Genomic DNA, 17,190 nt, shown 5'->3' with positions numbered 1-17,190 from the left:
CATTCCCACAGTTTGTCAGTGAACCACTGATACTACTGTTTTGAATATCGTCTTTCAACCAGTTGAGCTCCCTCCTTGTAATATTTCATCTAGACCTTGTGTCCCTAGTTGTTTATGAGAATGTCGCATGGGTCTGTGTCAAAAGCCTTACTAAAACCCAAGGTATATCACATCTGCAGCTTCCCTCCTATCTTCTAGGCCAGTAACCCTGCCAAAGAAGGAAATGAGCATGATTTGTTGTTGACAATTACTTATAACCCTATTATGCTTTAGGTGCTTCAAATGGATTGTTTAGTAATTTGTTCCAGTATCTTTCCAGCTATCAAAGTTAGGCTGACTTCTATAATTCTCTGGATCTTCTTTTCCCCCCATTTAAAGATAGGTACTATGTTTGCCCTTCTCCAGTCCTCTGGGACCTCACCCATCCTCCAGGAGTTCTCAAATAATCACTAGTGGTTCCAAGATTCATTCCACTAGTTTCTTAAGTACCTGAGGTGAATTTGATCAGGCTCTGATTTGAATTTACCTAATTTATCTAAATATTCTTTAATCCGTACTTTCCTTATTTGGCTTCTGTTCCTTCCATCTTCTTGTTAATATTAATTGTGTTAAGTATCTGGTCAAAATGTATATTTTTCTTTTCTTTTTTTTTTTTTTTCAGTCAAGGTTGAAGCAAAATGGGCATTAAATTTGTCAGCTTTCTTGATGTCATCAGTAAGGCTGCAAATCTTTCACAGAGGTCAGGGATTCCCTGACTTTCCAGGACCTCCATGACTTCTGCAATAGCTGGTGTGGCTGACCCTAGGTCCGCCCGAGCAGCTGGGGCGGCACCAGGGACAGCTGCACCAGCTGCTACTCCGGCAGCTCCAGGCAGCTGGGCTGGGAGCAGCAGTGGCACCCCAGGCTGTGCCCCCAGCATGGAGCAGCGGTGGCGGGGGGACCCCGGGCGCCCCCAGCCCCTGGATCAGTAGCATCCCCCGGAATCCCCTCCCCCAGGTTACAGGGCAGATAGTGATACAACCTCTCATTGGTCTGGATTGCACCCTAGAACATGACAATGTCACTGTATTGAAATCTACAGAGACTCTCTTTGCTCCCTTCCCCTTGCCTCTTCAGTCAGTAATAGTACCAGAGAAACTAGCTGATTTATACAGCATGACTTCCAGGTTTGTGAGATATCAGACTCCCCTCCCCAAATACAAAGCTTAGAATTTCATGAGCAAAGAAACTGCATTTTCTGTCATCTTTTTAAAAAAAAAAAAAAAAAAAAGCTCTGTACACGTCTCTTTTTCCCATGCTTAAGGATGCATGTGCCCTCCTGATCTCGCTCTTTCCTAAGTGCCTATCACTGTGGTACCTACGTGCCCTGCTGGTCCTTTAGTGTGTCACCCTCTGTTGCATTTTGCCTAGTGTTCTAGGGTGAAGGAGGGAGCTATAAAGTGATTGTTTTTCTGATTGCCCGTTGAAGGGAATAGTGTGGAAAAAAAACCAGCTTCTGTTTATTTTTAGGGTGCAGAAACTGTGAAAGGATTGTTAAAAATGGCCAAAGCTGTGCCACGTAGTCGCTGGAAGGAGACCCCAGTGGTCCTGAAAGCTACAGCTGGACTGAGGCTGCTTCCAGAGCCCAAAGCCCAGGCTCTGCTCTCAGAGGTAACCTGAGAGATCTCTGTGCAATAGTATGGTCCTCCTTACGCTACCTTTCATAGCTCACTTCTCCATGCTCTCTACCATTACTTAGTTCCAACTGTGAAAAACAGCTGTAATTCCATAAGAGTGTATGAGAACTCTCAGACCTTAAAACCCTCCTGCTGTGGCCCTACACCCCCCTATCCTAAAGGGAGGCATAAAGGGTGGATGGAGAGGGGCCTAGTACACATCCTTCTTTCCTTCCTAGTGCCCTGAGGAGGAGGAGAAAGCTTTGCCTAACACCACACATTCATGCTTTACTTCCTACTGGTTTTGGGAAGAAAGGGGAAGCTTTGTCCAGCACCCCCAGTGGAGAGCAAGGCCCCAGACCTAGAGAATCTAACCATCTCTCCTTTCCTCAGGTGAGAGAGGTCTTTGAGGAGTCACCCTTTCTGGTTCCAAATAACAGTGTTAGCATCATGGATGGATCTTCTGAAGGTGGGTCTTGGGAAGTTGGGTTCCAGAGTTATGTAGATGACACTATATGATCCAGAATGTAGAGATCCTACCAGAGGAAACGTTTCTGTTTGGCATTGGATGAACAGAAACAGAGTTCGTCCCTGCACCAAAGAGTTTAAAATCTGAAGAAGTGGTTTTTTACCCACAGAAGCTCATGCCCAAATAAATCTATTAGTCTTTACAGTGCCACCAGTCTCCTTGTTGTTTTTGTGGATACAGACTAACACGGCTACCTCCTGATACTTGACATCATGTTTTATTAAATATCTTCATGAATGATCTAGAAGATGGGGTAAAGACTCGTTAGTGAAATTTGCAGATGATACTAATTTTGGAAGCACTGCAAACCAGTAATGAGGATATAAAAACAGCACTAATTAACCTGAGCAATATTAGAAAGCTTGGCGAATAATATAATTAAATTCATCTTGAAGAAATGCAGCTAATAGAGTAGCATAGAAACAGTCCGAAACACAGAGTTGCAGCAAAACCCAGAGAACCAGGAATGGCTGAAATAGACTAGAGTGGGTAGCAAATTATACATGAGTTTGCAACATGATATAGCTGCAATAAAGGGCATTATACAAATGGAGTAGGTTCACAGAAGTCTCGCATCACAGAATAGGGAGGTGAAAAATCCCTCTTTAAGCAGTGCTGATGAGACCCATCTGGAAGGTTACATTCTGTACTGAGCTCATCAGTACTACTTGAACTGTGTGAATAACTGATTTTTTGGTTTGCTGGCAATTCCAAAAAGTTTAAAAAAATTGTTTGGGGCCAACCTGAAAATGAACATTTTCAAAATGTAAGTGTATCAAAAAGTCGGGGCGGGGAGAATGATTTGAAACGTTTCATTTCCATTTTGAGCCTTTTCAAATAAAATTGAAGGAAATTTCCAAACCAAAAAATTAAAACTGAACAATCAAAAGGTTTTGTTTAAAAAATGTTGAAACATTTTGATCTTTTTTTTAGAATTTTTTAGAAGTTTTTATTTTGACCAAAACAATGCAGCAAATTCAACATGAATTTGAGAAATCTTTCGGTCAACCCAAATCTGCATTTTTTTGCCCCCCCCCCCCCAAAAGTTGAAAAATTTTGCCCAGTACTAATTACCACTATATAGTAATAATTTGGGGAGTTCTGAAGAGAGCAGAAAAAATAAAGGACCTATTTATGAGGAAAGATTGAAAGAGTCAATGCTGGTGTAAGAGACAATGAGCATGATCAGTCTAAATATCTGAAGGAAGGACATAAATTATTAGTGCTATTCATAGTGTATTATTAGGGGTAATGGGATGTAGCCCTTGAGAATGCACTGTAGGGAACAGTACCGCATTTGCAGGAGAAGGACTAGTGGGGCCTAGTAGAGCCTACTATGGCCTTCATAGGTTTTTATTTTCTAAGTTCCATCCTCAAACCGCATCTGTTTCATCTGGAATCCCACAGCTGATGTAGACCCAATGCCAAAATGAAGCTCAGTGGCTAGACCAGAAGAGGAGGAGTTATTCATATTTTACTGGGTCTCACTAAGCAGATCCATGTTTTTTCATATCTAACTGTAAATACGACAAAATTAAAATACAAAGAATGTGTATGCAGTTTTAAGGTTAGGAATTTAAATGCTCAAAAGTCAGCTGACACTGTAAGTAAATTTACACGTTATCTCATCTCAGTGACCGTTTGTGTATCGTTGTGATACAGAGCTCAATTCTTGTCACTGCACTAGATGCTCCAAAAAGCCTTCTCCCCACCTCCTTTTGATCTTACATGACATGTCATTTGTTATAGGTGTAAGTTAGATTGTGAGATGTTTGGGGCAGGGAACTTGTCTTATTTGTTTGTCTGAAAAGCACATATAATCTAATACAAACGATGACTAACTCACAGATTGTATGAGGGTGTGTGAGTGGGCAGGAGGTAGAAGCAGTTTCAGTTCCTCTTTTTTCCTTGCAGGAGTTTTAGCCTGGATCACTGTGAACTTTCTGACAGGTAATTAACTGCTTGACTCATTGTTAGGCTTGAACTGGAAGGAATTTGGAGTTGGCTACCCTATCTGTGCCAGCCCCCCTTGCCTGGCTTACTTCCCCTTTCCTCTCCACCATGGCAGCAGAGAGGGGGAAGAAAACAGGAGAAACTAGAAGAAAGAGCCTCTGTCCTGGCTGAGGGAAAATGGTAATGGCTGGATCAGTTCTCAGAATTTGTTAGAACTGGAAGTATTAAACTCTTCCCCTTCTGTACTCGCCAAGAATCAGATTGGGGGATTTATGCTCTATCTCCTATGGAGAGATGGGGAGAGGATTTTTATCCACATACAATTTTTGGATGTGGAGGGATTTCTCCCCCTTCTTCTCCATGGAACTGAAGTTGAAATCAGGAGGGAAGATCTCTCATCTCTGCCCTCAGTCCCTGCCCTGTGTCTGCCAGCCTTGTGGTAATGAGTTAGGGGAAGGGGGTCATCCTTTCATTCCCCGTGTTTCTGCCTGACACCATCCCAGCATGTTCCAACATTATGTGAAGCTAATCTTCATCTGGCTATGGATCCTTCAGGCCAAATCAGCCCTGGTACGGGTCTGTGATGCATTGATAACAGGATGGCTTAAGGATTTATGGGCAGTCTCTGAGTTAAGAGCAGCTATTCTGATCATGATATTGTCTGTAGGGCAGCTGTATGGCCAGAACCAGCAGACAGCTGGGACACTGGACCTGGGAGGAGCCTCAACCCAAATCACTTTCCTGCCACGGTCTGAGGTGAGAAGTAGACACAAGCATGTGTGCTAGAGTTGCCATAACCATGGGTAATGGTGCCCAGGCACCCACATGCTCTGAGGACTCACTTTTTCAGCACAGGCACCTGCATGCCATCTGTGAAGGTCAGCCTGCTTTTGTTCCCTTTAATATTGACAATGAAATTCAAATGACTGGTGCTTGTAAACAAAATATCCTGTTTAAGGAGAAAAGAAAAATGGATATAAACCAAAGAAAAGCAGCTTGTGTTGTCTAGGCCCAGGCTGGGAAGACCTCGCTAACACGGGTTAGACTTTGTGTGTTACAAAAGGAAAAGGTTCCCAGGGATGTTTCTTGCATGTTAGAAGAAATTCTGAGTGGTGTTAGTGTATCTTTCCTAATAGTCTGTCCCTTTGCTTAAGCAGTGAAGAGAAAGTACTGGGACAGGAACAGGTTGTGAGAGGCGGGATCACAGGTGGGGAGAATGTGCAGGAGAGTCTGTGCCCACCAGAGCGCACACTCCTTCAAAGCCTGCAATGGAACCCAAAATCCCTGAGTTTCACCATTTCTTTACTGTCAGCAAATATCTGTGAAACTCACTGGCAAAGTGTGTGTCTCATCCTCCTCTAGGGACAGAGGACGACAACTTACTATTACCATTATTTACACTATTAGCTGAAATGGCAGAGGTCTGTGTGGTGAATCTGCAGGTTCCAAGCCTGCTGATGACTCATGGGGATGTCAGTATGATGGTACATGTTGCAATTTATGGCTTTTTTCCCCCGTTGGCTTTTTTAAGAGCAAAGAAATTACACACACAAAAACAACACTGAAAGAAGATTATTAAGGTTGCGAAGTCAAGTGCTAAAAAAATGCCAGAATTTAGACCCCTTGTGCATCTTTAATTTAATTTTATGATCACATATTATTTTTTCAACAGAACCCATTCCTCATTCTGTTTTGAGTGCTTGACTTTGCAACCTTGATAATGTTCTTTTAATTTAGATTTTTTGTGTAATATAATTAATGACTCTTACAAATAATAATGCATCCTCACAAGGGGCAGAAGTAAGGCTGCATGGGCTATACTAATTTTGAGGGCTGGATAGGTGAAGCATTATGGGTGCTACCACAATACCAAAATTATGAGTTATTTGTCATGGAGGATGGATAGCTCCATGTAGCCACATTAGATGAGTACAGTAAATTATCTCACTGCCTATGTGAAAATTAGCAATAATATTATCATTAGGTTTTGTTTTGTTTTTATTTTTTGGGTTTTTGATTGAGTAATAGGGACTGAAAGGTGTACTGTTTACTTAATTTTTAGGAAACCTTGGAGCAAACCCCTGTGGATTTTGTCACCTCATTTGAAATGTTCAATAGCACTTACAAGCTCTACACGCACAGGTGAGGAGCAAGAAGCTGCCACTTCCACTGGAAAATCAGTTCTTTCACAGCCTGAGATCTGCCTAGGATGTACCATGTTGTCCCATAGTGAGTTGTTGAGCGCTGATCTTCTGACTAGATTATCTGCTTGAAAACCACTTTGGAAAGTGTAATTCAGCTATCAAGACACAACCTTGTCAAAGGACTGGAAATGAGATACAGGACCTCTCGCATCCCAAGCCACCAATTCCAGAAAGGCTTGGCTTATTAGTCACTGAGAAGCTCGTTGTGTAAAAGTAATATCCTTTGATCAGCTTTATCCTCTTGCTTTGTTGTTATGAGGGTAAATAGGAGCACCTCACCCATCTTTAGGCTATACATTTTGCATCAGTATGTAAGAGTCCATGGTGGTCCCTCCCCATCAGTCTCGGTGGGGGGCCAGGCCCCCTCGCTACCGCTTGGCTGCCCAACAAATCTTAAGGGGGAACTAGTGCTTTCAGGGCTCTGAACCCAGTAGTCTATGAGCTTCTGGGCAGGGCCAAGCAATAAGCAGTAAGCTGTCTATAAGGCTCTGGCCCTTAGGCAGGGCAGAGCAACAAGCAGTTTTAAAGGGGGTCTGACCCTAGGGCAGAGCAATAGGCAGTTTTTCGCCTGGCCTCCTAGCTTGGGCAGATAAACACAAGCCTCTTGGCCTAAGGTGGGTAAGCGGCCATCCTAGGGGTGGGGCAGCCCCAAGGGATGGGAGATCGGGCCTACCTTTCTCTACCAGGTCCCAGCCCCGGGCCCTGACAGTGGTGGAGGGATGCCGCACTGGGTCAGTGGGGATCCCACTTAAACACGCTGACCAGTATTCTGGCCATACAACCGGACTATTGTCTGGTGTCCCTGGGCTACTTCCTATGACCCCATTGCAGTCTCATGGGGCCCTCTGTCTTCCCGGGGTTACACAGCCAGCGGCAGTCCAAGTAGCTCCTCTGTTCTCCCATCAGTTGGCTGACCTAGCAGTCCTCCTGGGTCCTTGGCGTTGCAGGGGTCATCCTCAAGCGTGGGGCTCAGCAGTGGGCAGAATGCATCTATCTCCTTTGCCAACTCCCCTCCAACTGAGCTGCAGGGCCCACCTTTTAAGCGTCATGTCCCGCTCTTCTGCTTCTGGCAGGGAAGGCAGGGCTGGTCCAGCTCTGCCCACCTGGAGGTAAATAATGCTTCCTTCCCCCCCAGCCCCTTACAGTCATGGCTGGGGTCCATGCCCCCTCGCTACACAGTATCATGTCCCTCTCTTATTCCACTCCTCTCAAAATTAAACAGCTCAGTCTTCTCGATCTCTCCTTTGCATAAAAGTGTGCCCAGGCCTCTAGCACTTTTGTCACCCCTTCTGAAATTGCTATTTCCTTTCTGAGTTACGGTGAATCGAACTAAGCCCAGGTCAGGGCATACCACTGAATGATATAACAACATTAAATTATTTTAAGAATTATTTTTTAACCTATACTTTGTGTATCCAAGCAGTTTGCTTGCTTTTTTTGTCCACTGCCGCCATTGAGCAGGGGTGTTTATTATGCGGTCAACAGTGATGTCCATTTAGTTTTCCCGAGTAATTTACAGTTAGTTTAAAACTCAGCCAAGTGTGATGAGTTAGTGATTTCAGTCCCGTCCTAGTGCACAAGAGGCCATTATCACAATTAGAAACTTGGTTAGTCATCTTAGCTGATGAAATGAGTTCTGTGGTGTCAAGTGCCCCAAGAATTGGTCCTGGAATCCGTCTTTTTCTCTCTGGCCTGAATCAGTTGCCTGTGGTCATTTTTTCTATTGTTTTACATTCCTTGTATCTTTACCCAAAGTATTTCTCCACTGCCCTCTTGGTCATCACATTATATCTTGTGGACATCATAGATTAAAGTCGCCCAGTTTCTGTTAGATCATCATCTCCATCATTGTGTATGACTGGGGTCGTCTTGCTTATTTCCCATTTTCATTGCATTTGTTCGTAGAGATGTACATGCGTTAATGCTCCTTTTTCTCCATTCTTCTGGTTCAGCAAGTCCCGTCTTCTCCTGATGCTTTTTATTTTAAATCTCAGAAATTCACACCAGATTTTTGAGTTGCCCAAAAACTTCCTATTCTTCTTTATGCGCTTCCTGCCTAGTTTTAGATTTGCACCTCATATGTGTGCTTTGTAACACCTTGTTTTTGCATTAGTCCGTTGGCACTTGGAATTCTTCTCCTGGCAGAGGAAAACTAAATAAGATGTAGAGGGAGATGTGGGGTAGAAGGCACAGAAAGAGAATCTGGTTTGTGCATGCCATAGATCTAGGCTGGCTGTGTGAGGTATGTCAGATGAGCCAGGGAAAACTACAATGTTTTGTTTTGGGTTTTTTGCAGCTATTTGGGCTTTGGACTGAAAGCCGCCAGACTAGCAACGCTTGGAGCCCTGGAAATGCAAGGTACAGTCAGTTGAAATAGCCATGTTAGATACTTAAAAAGGTGGGTGAAGTTAATCTTGTGCCAGCTGCCCCTTTCCCATGCTTCCCATCCTGTATCTTACCCTTTTCTCCATTTCCCAGGCAGTGATCTGCCCAGAAACGGAGAATAATATTTATTTCCCACTAACAGGTGAGAGGCCCAGCTGTGCTGCAGCTTACAGGACCAAGGAGGGAGTGTATTCCAGAGTTGAGACTATTCCCCAATTCAGAATCATTTTGTGCAGCATTTAACTTTTTAACCAAATCTTAATTTCCCCATGGACAAACTGTAAGGCACCTTGGGCTTTTCTCTCCTTCCTCTGGAGTAGTGATTGGGGGGAGGGGAAGCATTAGGAGGTCTCAGCCCTTTCTGACTTTCCTCTGGCTTCCTTGCAGCAGTGGATGAACAGATGTTCCGAAGTTCTTGTTTACCGAAGCGACTGGAGGCAGAGTGGCACTTTGGGGGAGTGAGATATCAATATGGTGGCAACAGAGAAGGTATATTAAGGAGGTTTTGTTTCTGGCAGAAGGTGATTTGGGTACCTTCCTTTTGTGGGATAAGCCTCAGACCGTAGGAAGAGGGTGTTTTTGGTCAACACCGTTTCTGTGACCCTGTTCTTTGTGAGGATGTCAGTCGGTGCTCAGGGATATGGTCACAGAGCCATTCACAAGTCCCTTGACATGGAAATCCCTTGATACAGCACAGGAAAAATCTGAAGTGATCAGGCTCAGGGCACCTGGCCCTATAGAAGTTGCCATTTCTCACTGCAAAATGCTTTATATCTCTGGTAGGCAGTTTTGGATCTACTGGTCCCACTAAGGTAAAATTAGTGATTAATTTTGAGAGCTCATGGGATGGGTGAGGTCTTAGAAGGCTGAAGAAGGGCAAACATTGTACCTATCTTTGAAAACGGAAAAAAAGGACCTGGGAAATTATAGACCTGTCACCCTAACATCAATACCTGGAAAGATACAAGAAAAAAATTATTAAATAATCAATTTATAAGCACCTAGAGGATAATAGGAGATAAGTAATAGCCAACATGGATTTGTCAAGAACCAATTGTGCTAAATCAATCTAATATTCTTCTTTGACAGGGTAACTGGCCCAATGCATAAGGGGGACGCAGTAGATGTGATTTATTTTAGTAAAGCTTTTTACACCATCACACGTGAGATGATTATAAGCAAACTAGGGAAATGTGGTCTAGATGAAAGTACTATAAAGTGAGTGCATGACTGCTTGAAAATCTGTACTCAGAATCATTATTGATGGATCATCGAACTGGGAGGACGTATCTAATGGGGTACCACATGGTTCTGTTCTGGGTTGGATACTACTCAGTATTTTCATTAATGACTTGGATAATAGAGTGGAGAGTGTGCTTATAAAATTTGAGGATGACACCAAACTGGGAGGAGTTGCAAGCACTTTGGAGGACAGGATTGGAATTCAAAAGGACCTTGATGAATGGGAGAATTGGTCTGAAATCAATGAGATGAAATTAAATAAAGACAAGTGCAAAGTACAAACGTAGGAAGGAAAAATCAAATGCACAATTACAAAATGGGGAATAACTGGTTAGGCAGTGGTCCTGCAGAAAAAGGATCTGGGGATTATAGTGGATCACAATGAGAACTCTGCCTGCACTGTGGGAGCCCTGTGTGTGCACTGTGCAGCCTAGACTCTGAAGGATTCATACATAGTTCTGCAAAAACACGTGAGGTAAATAGTACCAGGTGACACAGTTGGGCCTGGGTCCTGGCTGAGTCCAAGTATGATGCTGGAGTAGAGAACGCGTATAAGAATGGCCATACTGGGTCAGACCAATGGTCCATATAGCCCAGTATCCTGTCTTCCAATAGTGGCCAGTGCCAGGTGCTTCAGAGAGAATGAACAGAACAGGCAATCATCAAGTGATCCATCCATCCCCTGTCATCCACTCTCAGCTTCTGGCAAACAGAGCTAAGATCATTCAGAGCATGGTGTTGCATCCCTTCCCATCCTGGCTAATAGCCGTTGATAGGCCTATCCTCCATGAACTTATCTAGTTCTTTTTTAAACCGTTATAGTTTTGGCCTTCACAACATCCCCTGGCAAAGAGTTCCACCGGTTGACCGAGCATTGTGTGAAGAAATACTTCCTTTGGTTTGTTTTAAACCTGCTGCCTATTAATTTCATTTGGTGACCCCTAGTTCCTGTGTTATGTGAAGGAATAAATAACACTTTCCTATTCATTTTCTCCACAGCAGTCAAGATTTTGTAGACCTCTATCATATTCCCCTCTTAGTCATCACTTTTCTAAGATGAACAGTCCCAGTCTTTTTAATCTCTCCTCATATGGAAGCTGTTCCATGTCCCTAATAATTTTTGCTTCCCTTCTCTGTACCTTTTCCAATTCCAGTAGATCTTTTTTGAGATGGGGCAACCAGATCTGCATGCCGTATTCAAGATGTGGGTGATCATGGATTTATCATAATGCCTCTACATATTTTCTGTCTTATTATCTAACCCTTTCCTAATGCCACTACACATTGAGCAGATATTTTCAGGGTGGAAGGATAGCTCAGTGGTTTGAGCATTGGCCTGCTATACCTAGGGTTGTGAGTTCAATCCTTGAGGGGGCCATTTAGGGATCTGGGGCAAAAAAAATTGGGGATTGGTCCTGCTTTGAGCAGGGGGATGGACTAGATGACTTCCTGAGGTCCCTTTCAGCCCTGATATTCTATGATAAGTATCCACAGTGAATCCACACTCACACTCTCGAATGGTAACATCTAACTTAGACCCCATCATTTTGTATGTATAGTTGGAATTATGTTTTCCGGTGTGCATTACTTTGCATTTATCAACATTGAATTTCATCTGCCATATTGTTGTCCAGTCGCCCAGTTTTGTGAGACCCCTGTGTAACTCTTCGCAGTCTGCTTTGGACTTAGATATCTTGAGTAATTTTGAATTGTCTGCAAATTTTGCCACCTCACTGTTTATCTCTTTTTTCCCAAATCTTTTATGAATATATTGAATAGTTCTGGTCGCAGTACAGATCCCTGGGGGACACCACTATTTCTTTCTCTCTCTTTCTCTCTTCTGAAAACTGATGATTTATTCCTACTCTGTTTCCTATCTTTTAACAATTTCCTGATCCATGAGAGGACCTTCCCTCTTATCCCATGACAGCTTACTTTAAGTAAGAGCCTTTGGTGAGGGACCTTGTCAAAGATTTTCTGAAATTCTAAGTATAGTGTTCTAAGAGTTGCTGAGATATTATGGAAAAGAACTTTCTCTTGGGTTTGGATGTCTAAACTTCACCCTTTCACTCTAAGAAAAGGAGTACTCGTGGCACCTTAGAGACTAACAAATTTATTAGAGTATAAGCTTTCGTGAGCTACAGCTCACGAAAGCTTATGCTCTAATAGATTTGTTAGTCTCTAAGGTGCCACGAGTACTCCTTTTCTTTTTGCGAATACAGACTAACATGGCTGCTACTCTGAAACCTTTCACTCTCTCTCCTTCCCTCTCACCCTTTCTTATTTCTCCTTTGGACTCTGCTTTCTCTTTTGCTTTCCCATCAAATTGTCACTGGTTCCTCTATCTCCTGATCTGACTCTGTGGATTTATTTTTGTGTGCGTTTGCCCTGGCAGGGGAAACAGGATTTGAGCCTTGCTATTCAGAAGTGGTGAAGGTCGTACAAGGAAAATTGCACAAGCCAGATGAGATTCGCAGAAGCTCCTTCTATGCCTTCTCCTATTATTACGATCGAGCTGTTGACACTGACATGATAGTAATCAGCTTGTGATAGAGAGCTCTTGTGTGAGATGTGCTGGTTCATTAACTAGGAGAGGGAAACTGAGGCATTGAGGTTACCTGGCATGAGGGGTGGGAGAAGAGGCTGTGGGAAGATGGGCCCCCTGTGGTTTTTGATGGAGGATAGGAAGAAGCACACCCAGGGAACAAACATGGAGCTGAGTCCCCAACACAGTTTGTCTTGGAGGACCTTTCCCAGACCTGAAGAGCAGCTCTGTGTGGCTCAAAAGCTTCCTCTCAGTCTCCAATAGAAGTTGGTCCAAAAAAGGTATTGCCTCACCCATCTGTCTCTCTAATCCTGAGACTGACATGTCTACAACTATGCTGCATACAGCACTCTGTGATAACGACTTTCACTTTCTTGTGTTCTACCCCTGCAGCTCTGTATATTCTGTGCTGCAGAATCTACCCTTTGCCTCAGCTATGCTCCAGAATCCTAGCTTTTGTTTGAGATTTCTTTTTAAGACCTCTGATGGTGCTTTCTCATCTTTCTTTTCAGATTATGAAAAAGGAGGAGCTCTAGAAGTGAGAGATTTTGAAAGAAAAGCTAAAGAAGGTAAATATTGTGAAACGTGAGAGGTATGGGAAAAGGAGACAATGGCAATATGTGCAATAATTATACACATCAGGATATGGGATTGATTTAAAAAATACAAATCAGCTATGCCCAATTGCTCTCTCCATCTGTCCCTTGCTGCCGCTGTCAGGTATCCATTATTAGTTACTCATTTCTTGTAATAGTTGCAGTAGAAGCAAGTCTTGAAGAGGAATTTGAAGACTGAAAGCATACTGGCCTTACAGTTCAGGGCATGTGTTTCATTCATAAGGATCATTGTGGCAAGAAGTGGATCTACTGTACTAAAATCAAGAGGGACTTCTGGACTTCATGTCTGAGAATGATGACCCTTGTTAATCCCGCATCCCATCACTTTTGAACTCGTTATTTCTCAAACAACCTGGACTCTCTTTTAATTCTGTTAAAGTTTACCTGGAAGCCACTTCTGCTTTTCACCCTCCTATGAGTGGATCCTAGTTTTCACATCCTATATGAAAAAATATTGAAGGGCCAGATTCATGTTTCCATCTGTTCATGAATCACTATTTGAGACTTAAACTTGGTGTTTACAAAGCTAATGGCAGCGCAGTTTGAGTTGTCATGTTTTCATTGCTCTATCCATCATTGAATATGGTGGTTCCTGATAGCGACATTAGCCCAAAGTGTGAGATCCAACCTGCTGGCTCATCATCCCCATGTATGTTGTTCCATAGAGTAAGGTGTTTTGTGCCACACACAGAATTTTTAACTAAAATGGACTCTGATTGCCACTTTAATCCATCTATAATTATCCATAATCCTCCCCAAATCACATTGTGCTTCTCTTGCTCACTTCTGTAGTGGGCTACGACTACATCTCAATTCTCCTTAGTGGTGGACCACATAGTCAATTCTTGCTTGAGAAAAGAAGAACTGTACTTACCCGGAACAGTACCTCCGTGAGATGATAGTCTGTATGGGATTCACACTTCCCAGTCTTCTTAGTCTTTGCCATAGAATCTTGATTAGTAGAAGGAATTAAGTGGTAGTAGGGGCCACATATGGCCCCTTTTATATTCTGGGGCTTGTACATGGTGTTGAGGCTATAGCTGTTGGTTAGAAGGTTCCAAACTTGCATGCAGACCCAGAGCATACATCTATACAGGAACTCCAGCTTGAAGAACTACAGCTGTGTGGTAAGTAGCCTTTCTGTCCACCATGTGACTTTTTAACCCTAAAATATCCAAGTCCACAATATGAAGGGAGGGATGGCAAGTCTTCAGTCGTGAATGTGTCGTTTCTGAGTTGTACAGGTGAAAACCTTCACAACTTTTATCAAAACAACCTGAGCATTTATATGGATTTGTTTTTTTTAAAAAGGAAAGTCATGGGCTGTGACCTTGTGACCAAGTTTCAGTCCAAAGAGAATTTTTGAATTTTATGGTGATTTATAAACACCCCAAGGTGCTTTTAAGGTGGAAATGAGACTGTATAAAGAGGCCAGTTGTAAGGAAGTGAAAGAGATGCGGTGAATTTACTGCATGTAAGATGGTAAGGGCCTAAGTATATTTAATGGAACATATATTGGCTAGCAGTACATAAGCAATATAATTGTTGGACTAGTTTGGTGTGATCAATAAGACCTTTGAATAACCCTTTTGGGAAGGGGTTTCTTTCTGGCTTATAAATATCCTGTTGTTCAGTTTTTGGAATGCCCCTGAATGTCCCTGATTTGGGTACAAGTCAAGAAGATGTCATTGTGACCTGCCAAATGCAATCCAAATAAACAAGGAAAATCTCTGTCAAATAATATTAGTAGGTTTGTTACTGTTAATAAATAGATAAACATGTTCTATAGTATAGTGTGTAATGCAGAATTTCATATTTAGTCAAATATTTATTATATAACAAATCACAAGAGGGGGTGTTGATAAAAGTAGGGAGTCCCGTTGGGTATAAAAAGTGTTTTAAGACTTTGTTTGTGTACATGCAGCCAATGTATTGGCCTGTTACATCCGCTGATCACTGGGTGTGGCATTCTGTACCTAGGCTGAAAAAGGCTGTTCCTTGGATTTGAACTCAGAGTTAGCAGTGGTTTTCATCTGCTATAGCAAGCAGTGGTTGTCTGCTTGGCTAGGTTCATATATAACCTGTGGGCCTGGCTGGTGGTCTGTAATATCCTTACAGCTAAGAGAAGTGACTGCGCCCATTACAGATGCAGTGTAACTGTCTCCCAGTTATTGGACCTGTGAGGAATCACCCAAAAGGAAAGGGTGTAAGGCTCAATCTCGAGGCCTCATTTTGGGCTCGCATTTAGTAACAACCTAAAATCACGTGGGAAAAATTCAGTTAAGAAATGAGCTGTTGATGGTGGAATCTAAGTCATTGCAGGGATTCCAGGTGAGACAACTAGACAAGGAATGATTTGGGTTGGTATGTCCTTTGATGACAGAGTAGGTAACCTAAGAGCTCACTTCTAGCTTTAATGTTCATCAAAAGCTGACTCAGCTTTCACTAGAGCTGCGTGAATGCTCTTGCTGTGTTAAGAGGCATTCATAATGGTGTCCAAAAGAAAACGAGAGAAGTACCTTGAACATAAAATACTAATGTGCTAATCCCTGGCACAGCTGTGCAGACTTGGATTCCCTGTACCTGGAAGCGAACGGTTTGTGCTCAGCACCTGTGCCATGGGCTCTGATTAGATGTGCTGTTTAGTCAAGTGTTCTACTAATGAATACCCTTTTAAGCCCCCTTTCTCTCTCTCTCCCCCCCTCCAGTGTGTGATAACTTGGACAGGTACACCTCCGCCAGCCCTTTCCTGTGTATGGATCTCAGTTACATCACTGCCTTACTAAAAGAAGGCTTTGGATTTGGGGATAACACACTCTTACAGGTGAGAGAAGCATTGCAAGGACCTAGCACTATCTTTCCTGTATCTTGAGAGAAGATGATGTATTAACACTCTGGCTCATGGAATCTCACCTCTTCCCTCTACATACACAGTGGTGGGATGAGACAGGCTGCATTTCAAAGAATCACTGCTTTGGCAAGGGATTGAATATAGCCACTGTCCTGGTGGTTATGGTGACCTAGAATTAAGCAATAGAAACTTCCAGACATTTGTCATTTCCTTGTGACCTTCTCAACTCAAACTTGACCCAAAATTCAGATTGTTTAAAATAATAATGCAAGAAGTTTTCAAAATCTAACAGAACTAATTTCCTGATTTTAAAAAAAATGCATTCAGTATAAATAGTTATGAACAAAAACTTTCCTCTGCAGTGTGTGCAACTCCAATACGGAAACTGAGGACGCGACAGCATCAGTGGTGAAAATAAAATTAGATATGAGAAATTCTCCCACTTTGAATTAACTTGGGTGCTGCTAGTCACATAGGGAAGGGAATGTATTTGATGTGCATGTGAGCCAAAGGCTTTTGGCTTTTACTCTGCTCTGGACCCTTAAGTTCCTGTGGCTGTGCCTGCCTTGTACATGCCCTTCGTCATTTGCACTGAGACGCTTGTTGGCAGCTGCTCTTCCCTCGTAAGTAGCGCAATACACCTTGCAGTTTCCCAGCCCTCTTCTACCACTCTACAAACTCCCAGAACAAACGCCCATTTGCAGAGCCCCGCCTGACCTTCCTTCCACTACCTAAACTGGACATGCAGGCCCAGCTGACTTTCTTCTTTTTGAACAGCTACTTCTCTCTCTCCTTCTGGCCACATGAATTCAAACTCTTCCCAATTTCCTACCTTCCAGTTCTCAGCCGCACCCTGGATGCTATTATCTGACATTCGTATATAGGGCTGTAGGTGTGGGTGGCACTGTGCAAAGAATAATTGCTGCCCCCCAAAACTTTCCAGTACAGATGATATGACAGGTCTTGCTGGAGAGAGAGAGAGATGACAATAAGCGAGTTAAGAACAAAATTTACCTCTAATAAGGGGTTGAGGCTGCTTGTTTCATAGTGGACATGTTTTTATTTAGGTTGGTGTAGGAGGGAGGGTTCAAGTGGAAGAAATGTAAGAAAAAGTGGCTGTAGAGGGATGTGGAAGAGGAGAGGATGCATGGGGAACAGGATCAAGGAGGCTGTTCCAAGAAGAGGGAACAGCATGGGAGAAGGCACAGA

At 43.0% G+C, this 17,190-nt stretch overlaps 1 protein-coding gene across 1 annotated transcript in view; it reads left to right on the top strand.

The window, feature by feature from the left end:
• ENTPD5 (ectonucleoside triphosphate diphosphohydrolase 5 (inactive)) overlaps positions 1–17,190 on the top strand; it is a 39,800-nt gene that overhangs the window by 17,513 nt on the left and 5,097 nt on the right. The window contains 10 exon segments of the mRNA XM_038406432.2: positions 1,510–1,650; positions 2,049–2,124; positions 4,099–4,134; positions 4,805–4,893; positions 6,200–6,279; positions 8,638–8,699; positions 9,114–9,215; positions 12,364–12,502; positions 13,024–13,082; positions 15,839–15,954. Coding sequence (XP_038262360.1) covers positions 1,510–1,650; positions 2,049–2,124; positions 4,099–4,134; positions 4,805–4,893; positions 6,200–6,279; positions 8,638–8,699; positions 9,114–9,215; positions 12,364–12,502; positions 13,024–13,082; positions 15,839–15,954 — 900 coding nt within the window.

Source organism: Dermochelys coriacea, chromosome 6 (assembly GCF_009764565.3).
Source record: "Dermochelys coriacea isolate rDerCor1 chromosome 6, rDerCor1.pri.v4, whole genome shotgun sequence".
NCBI classification, from domain to species: domain Eukaryota; kingdom Metazoa; phylum Chordata; order Testudines; family Dermochelyidae; genus Dermochelys; species Dermochelys coriacea.
Note: the sequence above shows the minus strand (reverse complement) of the source record. Positions and strands in the feature narration are given on the sequence as shown.